This window comes from Alligator sinensis, unplaced genomic scaffold (assembly GCF_000455745.1).
Source record: "Alligator sinensis unplaced genomic scaffold, ASM45574v1 scaffold258_2, whole genome shotgun sequence".
NCBI lineage: Eukaryota > Metazoa > Chordata > Crocodylia > Alligatoridae > Alligator > Alligator sinensis.
The window spans coordinates 1,321,931-1,330,440 of record NW_005842398.1 but is presented as its reverse complement, the minus strand read 5'-3'; the positions used below and the strand labels follow the sequence as shown (position 1 = coordinate 1,330,440).

The 8,510-nt window shown below is 42.3% G+C and overlaps 1 protein-coding gene across 1 annotated transcript in view; it reads right to left on the bottom strand.

The window, feature by feature from the left end:
• Positions 1-6,180: 6,180 nt before the first annotated feature.
• The window catches only part of LOC102377274 (aldehyde oxidase-like), a 73,031-nt gene continuing 70,701 nt past the window's right edge, over positions 6,181-8,510 (bottom strand). Inside the window, exon 35 of the mRNA XM_014522792.1 lies at positions 6,181-6,745. Coding sequence (XP_014378278.1) covers positions 6,689-6,745 — 57 coding nt within the window. The 3' untranslated portion in view covers positions 6,181-6,688. The remainder of the gene's footprint in view (positions 6,746-8,510) is intronic.

Here is an 8,510-nt window from a genome sequence, read left to right as displayed (position 1 = left end):
TCTGCAAATATACTGTGTCAGATGATGACACCTTCAAACACATGGTGCTGTTCTGTGTGTGTTACGTCCTGAACCAGAAGCACTGCTGTTAGTTAATACTGGTGCTCAGCAGGGCTGTCCTCAGTGCTGTGAAAGTGCAGGCCCAAAGATATCACTGAGCTTATACACTTCATCCTCACACACAACAATTTCACTTTTAATAATCAACACTTCCTCCAGATGATGGGAACAGCTATGGGCACTAAATGGCCCCACAGTATGCCAACCTTTTTACCTTTTTTTTTTTTTTACACACCAAAAAAGCAGTGATATACAGCCAAGCCCTCAGATACCACCGCATCTGTACTGAAGGGCACACCCGGGATTGCCACCTCACCAATCTTAAAAAGGCTTTCACCCAGCAAGGACACTCCTCCAGAGAGGTAGATCGCACGTTTGAAAGAGCCACCTGGATACCACGTGAAGAACTGCTGCAGTACAGAAGAAAAACACCCACAAATCGCACACCGCTGGTTATGACGTATCACCCCTCCCTTGAACCTGTACGGAAAATCCTCAAAAAATTGCAACCCATATTAGAAAAAGACCCTATTCTTAAAAAGATCTTCCCAGAGCCACCCATCCTAGCCTTCAGACAAGCACCGAACCTCGCCAACCTCATCACCAGAAGCAAACTTCCTCAACCCCAGAACACACCAAAAGGATCCAGACCGTGCCATGACAAGAAATGCAAAACCTGCCGACACATCTCCACTATTACTACACCCCACAACAGAGCCATCAGCATCCCAGGATCTTACAGCTGCGCCTCCAGGAATGTAGTATACCTCATCCAATGCACCAAATGCCCTGATGGAAGATATGTAGGAGAGACCAGACAACAACTGCGCACCAGAATGAATGCACACCGGAAATCCATCAAAGACAGAAACACCCAATTACCGGTGGGGGCACATTTCTCACAGGAGCGCCACTCTCTCTCCAATCTCTCAGTCCTGATCCTCAAGGGAAATTTACACAACACATCCCAGAGATGAGCCTATGAGCTCCATTTCATCAACCTCCTGGATACTAGAGATCAGGTCAGGGACTAAACGTAGACATTGGATTTTTGATACATTATAATCTGCCTGGCAACTGACTCCCCAGCCCAGCCCAGCCCCTGGCTTGTTTACTTTTCATTCCATCCAGGAAGAGCACACACCAACTGCTGAAACCTCCTTAGCCTGACGAAGGGTTTTTGAACCCGAAGCATTTGGTTACTGGGTTCAGGCATAGCGGAATTTTCCTCCATGACCTAGTTACTGCCACCAGAATGATTGACAGCAAAACTATGCCATATGTATCGACTACAACCTAAAATCCTCTGTGCTATGTCATTTCTCCTCTGGGCTATACCAATTCTCCTCTGGGCTATACCAATTCTCCTCTGTGCTATAGGCATCTAATTAATGGGTTCTGACACTGGGTAACATGGATCAAAGATAAACCTACCCTGACTTTAAGCCAGTTAAAGAGTACTTAAAACTAGTTTCAGGTGTAATATGTGGACAATCCAGGGGTTAAAAATGTTGTGGGAGAAAACTCCCTGGACTTTGTTGTTCAGCCGCATAGGAACCAGGTAACACGGGTAAAGGCTTAACTGCAGTTTATTTGCTCGAGCAAATGACCATAAGCCAGCAAAGAGGCAAAATGGTCCCGACTGAAGAGTGGGGCGTTTTTTTATACTTTTTACAACAAGGCAAGACTACAGGTTTAGCAAATAAGCAATACTTGTGGAGGTTATTTCCTTATATGGTGTTTCACAAATTTTTACAGTTGCATTTTTTTGTTTAACCGATACATTCTTTTAAGCGGAAGTTAAGCAGTGGTTACATAATGATGCGTTAGCAAAAATTGCACAGCAACAGACATTTCCTGAGTACGTGACCATTGTTCTTTAGAACAATGGCTCCTTTGTCTTATACAGTTTCTGAATGTGTGAACTATTTCATTTCAGGGTAATAGCTTCCTTGCCCATTACAAAAAGTCCAGGAGCCACCTAAAATTAATATGTAACAAGGCCCATTGATTTCAATGGAAATAACCTTACCTTATGAACAACTCTTCTTCTGGATGCACTGTGTACACCACCATTCTAGTAATGGTATATATGCACACAGAGCACTTGAGCTGTAGGTTTCTGGTATCTATATTCTTTGTGTAGAACATGTGTCTTGCTTGTCCTCAGGCTTGCATATAAAGCCACGAAAGGGCATAGTCACTACATATTCCTCTCTTCCTTCCATCCAAAGCTTGTTATCAGACTTCTGAAGACATGAGAATAAAGGAAAGGTGTGGGGTATTCACAATGCATCTCTAAAAACAATATTTACAGTGTAAATGATTGTATGCATACTGTTCCATGACAGAAGATTCCGAAGCAGATGTCCATGAAGGTGGTGAAGCTTAGAAAACTTGTGGGACAGCAAGTGGAGGACTGCCTTTCTAAAGTCTTCGTCAGATTAGAAAATTTGGGCTACTTCATGCTGTTCAGAAAAGGTGATGCAGTAAAGACTGTATAGTCACCATGTATGTTTATTAACAGGACATCATTCAGAAAACTTGATGATATTACTTCTGGTCTATCATCACAGGAGGAGTTTTATTATCTAAAGCATAGCAAGTTTTTTTTCATTCAGAATGTAATCCATCACTGACCTAAAGCTGCCTCACATCTCAATCTTGTTGTAAAAAAGATGAAAAAGCTTGGAGAAACTTTGGAGTGCTTCATCCTCTCAATATAGAAGCACATGGCATCACAAACATCCAAGGAATTAAGTTGTACTTTATCTTGATGAAAATGAGGCTTGGGAAAAATATGAATACATTTATTTCATGGCTTAAATGAAAGTGAAATAATCTGAAGCAAAAATTTCAGAAGCAGTCCTGGTGAAGTGTCTATGGCTATTCTGACTTTAAAACCTAGAATTCAAAAACTCTCCCGACTGTTGGGCACCAAAAATGTTGTCGTATGGTAAAGATGAAGGAAGCTACAAGAGGCTAAGAATTCATAATAAAAAACTCATAAATTGGACAAGCATTTCTTCTTTGCAGCATATCATCCTGGAGCACAGGGAGGTCTCATAGCTTGCTGTAGAAGATGTTGCCAGAAACAAATTTCCATTTACATGTTAGTTCACAGCACGAAGGTTATACAGATTTAGTACTTTCCTCTTGATTGTCCTTACCCAAGGCAAAATAGACACGTGTCAATCATTAGCAGTCATACATGCCCCATATGCAGCACACTATTTGCAACCTGGAAAGATACTCATAAAGCTTTAAACTCCAAAAAAAAAAAAAATAGAAACCTTGTATTAATAAAGAAAACTATAAGAAAGAAAATAACTAAAAAAAACCTATAAGAAAATACAGGAACAATATAAGCTAGAAAACCATTATTCAGGAAAGAAAGAGAAACTTCAACTCTTGCCAAAGGCGGTGGGAAGAAACTAGGAAAGAGGTCAAATGACCATGCCTCTTTATGGCCATGGTGGAAGGAAGAATCTCTGGATCTTTTACTTTGGGAATCCACCCATCTGTAGTGGAATAGATAGGTACAAAGCCACTCAAGGGAGAGAGCTAATAGTTCTCCCTACTAAGGCACTCCTGAATCCAGTGCCCTCTATTCTTATTGTATGTAGTGGGAGTTAAGTTAGTGAATGTTGTTATATTATACACTGCAATACATTTCTTTTATTAATTGAGACATGAAAATAATGATTTCTGCTTAATTTTAGCTGCCCATCCCTAACTCCCCCAACCCATGCTGAGCTAGTAAAAGAAAGAGTCACTCAGGTCTGAGGCAAGATAGCAATATAGTGAAAACAGCAATGTAAATACTTCAAAATCCTAGTAAGAAAAAGGAAGCTAAGTTTTCCCCATTAAAAGTAAACTGTTTACCCTCCACAGATTCAACCTGAGTGAGAGAATAACATACACTGTAACAATCTCAGGAAAGAGAACTTTATTGTTTTACATTTAATATATTTTGCATTATGATAGCATACATAACAAGTATGAGTCATCTCTAAAGCCAGTTTATTTAATGTTGTACACTATACAGTATATATATTAAAAATTAATATATGATGAACGAAACCATGATACTATTAGTCACTCCGAACAGTAGGTTTCTTCAGTAAAGTCCCACTGAAATAATTTGAACTACTCATTGAGTTACTGTTCTTCTTATGGGAATAAGATATCAAAAGCTACACTATATCAGTATCTAAAGCAGTGGGGGTCAACCTTTTTGGCCAGCATGATACAAATTAGCCCCACATCCTCCCCAAATGCCAGTCCAGTCCCCTTCCCTGCCCAATCTGCTATTCAGCTTTGTGCTCCAAGCTATGCTGCCTGCTGATCTGTTGCTGCTCTTTCTTCTTCCTTCCCTGTGTGCCTTGGCAAATGTGTTGCTTTGCTTTCTTCTTCCCTCCCTATCTCTCAGTGTGCAGCCCGACCCCACCCCGGTCTGCTGCTGTGCCATACACACAAGCTGCTCATGTCACTTGTGGCACTTATGCATCAAGTTACGTACCCTTGTCTAAAGCTGTGATTTTCAACCCAGGTACTGTACAGACACTTGCACATGATTTGCAAGATAAACCCATAGAGCACTTTTACACATGCCCTGGAAGGTGGGGTGTGGGGGGAGGAGGAGGGCGGCGCTTTAATTAGAGTGGTTCTGAGAGCCACTCTAATTAAAGTGCCACCATGTCTTCTGTATCAATGTCCCCGCATTTAGAAATGGCAGCAGGGGCACTTGAACTAAAGCTTGTTCAACAACCTTTAGTTCAAGCACTCCCACTAACATTTTTAAGCATGGGGACTTTGATACACAAGACACAAGAGGCTGCTGCAGTGCAGCAATTGTTATGCTCCAGCAGGCTCAATTAATTGAGTCTGCTGCAACATGCTGGAATTCTATCGCATCAAAGCAGCCTCTGTGCTTGTGTATAGGCACCCATAAATCTCATCTAGGAAACCCTGGTGTCGACAACATTTCAACCTATTGTAGTCTTTCTGAGCTCTTTGCAACAGAAGAATTGCTCTAATATTTTTCCATGGTCAAAAAACGAAAACATTTCCTGAAGTCTAACAAGGGTGAGAAACAGTTTAAAGTCTCCTGGGAGTGGCTCCCATTGAAGCACCTACCTAGCAATAACATGCTGAATCTTTGCAAAACAAAGGACCATATAAATGGAGGGAAAAGGAAGTTAAAAAAAGGAGAGGTTACAATGCAGCTGCAGTGACAAAGTATTAGACTTCTATTATTCACAGAATACTATATATTCATTTTGTTATTAGGATGTTAATACACAGAATGATAGACACATATAACAATACATAGTGAATTGAAAAGAGCGGTAGGTGACACAAAACTAGGTTTTGTGGCCCTAGGTTCCCTGCTCTACAAGATGTAGTTTTCACCAGTGGCAGCGACTAGTCTAGGATTTTGACTTTGCCACCAGTTACTACATTGCAACAGCTGCCCAGGGAATGCATGATAGTTACTGAGATAATTTAAAACTAAAAATCAAATAGAAAGATATGTGAAACCACCCCAGGACAGGATCTAACTGCCATATACAGCCCCCAGTTCACACCAGTGGCTGCATGCCATGAGCACTGGGGAAAGAGGGCAGGGATTTGCTCACCACTAGTGCACAGGATGACACAGTAACGACAAGAAAGGCCTGGCTCCCACAACAGCCCTTCAGCCCACCTGCTGCTAGGAACAGATCTATCCCAAGGACATCGTCTCTGGAAGCACTGGCCAGTAAAAGTGAGGGCCCTTGCCTGTATCAGCCTTACTGCACCTCAGTTCCTCTTCTCCACAGCTGCTACATGCCCCTGCCTACCTCCTCCTGCCCCAGGGAACACCACAGCCTTGAGTGTAGCAGCCCACTCTTGGCACATGGGTGAGCTGAGGGCACTCCTACATTTAACATGTGCAATGCCTAATTTGCTTAAAAGCAGGCTTGGCAAAATATCCTCCACCCCTCACCACCAATAAGCCTGGATACCTGGACTATGGCTGTTTGTGCTGGGCTTAACTTAGTTCCTTATCTAAATTAAATATGAGAAGAACATATTAGGAAGGCTTCACCTTAAATGCACCTCTTATCAATGTGCTGATTACCATATCTCACGAACAATTTATCATCTCCAACTCAGGCTGCAAGTTGTTTGTCCCAGCTCTCACCATTTATATTTTTATATATCATGCTTTAAATTGTGAACTATTCAACTGATTTAGACCAGAACAAGTAAGAAATGTGCTGAAAGACATGCATGCAGTTTCTATAATGAGTTAATTAATGTGAATTCATTAGTTTTAATTGCATCATAATAGTGTAAGGTAAATATTTATGGTTACTGTTTCAGCTCACTAGCTCTTAATTTAAAATGTGCTGTCTGGGCTCACAGATGATTTTAGTGTAAGGAATCTAGTTACTACCTTGATCTTTGGTGTTTGTTAAGATGAATTAGCAATGGCTAAATAGAAAATGTGTTTAAAACCGAAGAACAGCTCTGTATGGATTTTAATTTCAGTATTTTGTTGATTGCTCACATCTGGAATTTCTTTCAGTGAAAAATGCTCTCTCTCAGAATTATCAGCTTCTATTTAGTGTAATTTTTTTTACTGAGATGGAGATATAGCCCAAGGGACATAGGATCCAGGGTCATCTCTTGGAATCTAGGAAAGAACAAAGCTTTAGAAAATCTGATATGTTGTTCAGAACATGACCCAATGTTACTTAACAGGAAATACATTGATAAGAGTAAAAGTTCTATGTCATGCTCATCTGTTCTAACAAATCAGAGTATTTTTTCAAAGAAATATACTTTTTGATGATTTTTTGTAAGGAGTCATAATTTGGCATATAATAATCTGAATTCACTCTCCTACATTGTAAAATAATTTTGACAAAATAGTTATAATTATAACAATATTCAGGAACCTTGGCATCCTTCTGCTCTGATTCTGACATCTGAAAATACTTGTTTCCTTGGAGACCTGACTCCTTTAAATAAGTGTTTAATTTTAAACTGGTAAAAAGTCCTCTTAGCTTCTGTAGGACTGCTCACATGCTTAAGTTAAGCACACATTTAAGTGGTTTGCTGGATTGGGGCATTGCTGGAAAAATAAAAATACCATCTAGAATTTATCTAGAATTTCAGACCCCTAGCTGTCATTAATACCCACTGATGGACATATCCTGCATTAATTTGTCTATTTTTTTTAGATTGTCAGGCTCCACAACACCTTGTAGGAATGAGTTCCACACGTTAGTCACACACTTTTGTTTTAAAATTGCTCCTTAATAATTGCATTTTATATCCCCTAGACCTAGCATTGTGAGACGTGATAAATAGTATACCACTTTTTACTTTCTTCATGCTACTCATGAATTTAGACTCAGCTGCATACCCTCCCCCTTCAATTGTCTTTTCTCAAAACTAGAAAGTCCTAGCCTATCTGGTCTCTCCTCATATGGAAACTTCATCCTTGTTACCTTTCTCTGTCCCTTTCCTAGTTCTAAGGTAGGGGAGACCAAGACTGTGTGCAGTATTCAGGGTATCCTTTTGGAGGTAGGGGAGACCAGAACTGTGTGCAGTATTCAGGGTATAGGCTTGCTATTTATTTATATAGTGACATAATGACATTGTTTTGTATTGTTTTCAGTTCCCTTTCTAACAGTTTTTAATAGAGGTGCACCGATACATTGGTCTGATATTGGATCAGCACCTATATAAAGAAAATTGATTCTATCAGAAATCGGCCTGATGTGGCTGATAATTTGGCCATGCATCTGCGCAGCCGCAGCACAGCACACAGGCAGTGAAGAGCACAGTCCAGCAGCGTGGAGAGTTGCATGCAGCTAGTAAGCCTGTTGTGGTGGAAGGGGAAGGGGGAGGGAAGGGTGTTGGGGGGCAGATCAATGCCCCCCTAGGGTGAGGGAGTGAGTGGAGCAGGGTCTGGGTTAGAGCTGCAACTCATCTGCGGGGCACCCTGCACCCCACCTGCGGGGCGGGGGGCGGGGGGGGGGTGGGCCCCCTGCCACTGTGCGCACCCCAGAAGGGAGGGGGCGGGGTAGGCTGCAGCTGTAGACTGGGGCCGGGGCTGCATCAGGCTCTTCCTGGCACGCAGGGGCTGTGCTTGGGGCAGGCAGTGGCGGCACTGGGAGGGGGCTAGAGAGGGGCTATGGCAAAATTTGGGGTGACTGAAACCCCTGCCCCTGTAACACCCCTCCCAGCACCGCCACCAGCCACCCTGAACGCAGCCCCCATGCACCAGGAACGCAGCCCCAAATGTGGCCCCACATCCCTAAGTGCAGCCCACCTGCTCTGGGAAAAGCCTAGCCCAGCCCCGGCCCCGGCCTGCAGTGGCGGCCCAACCCCATAATCCCATGCAAATCCAGGGCACATGGCCCCCCACCCCGTGTCCTCTCAGGGTGCGC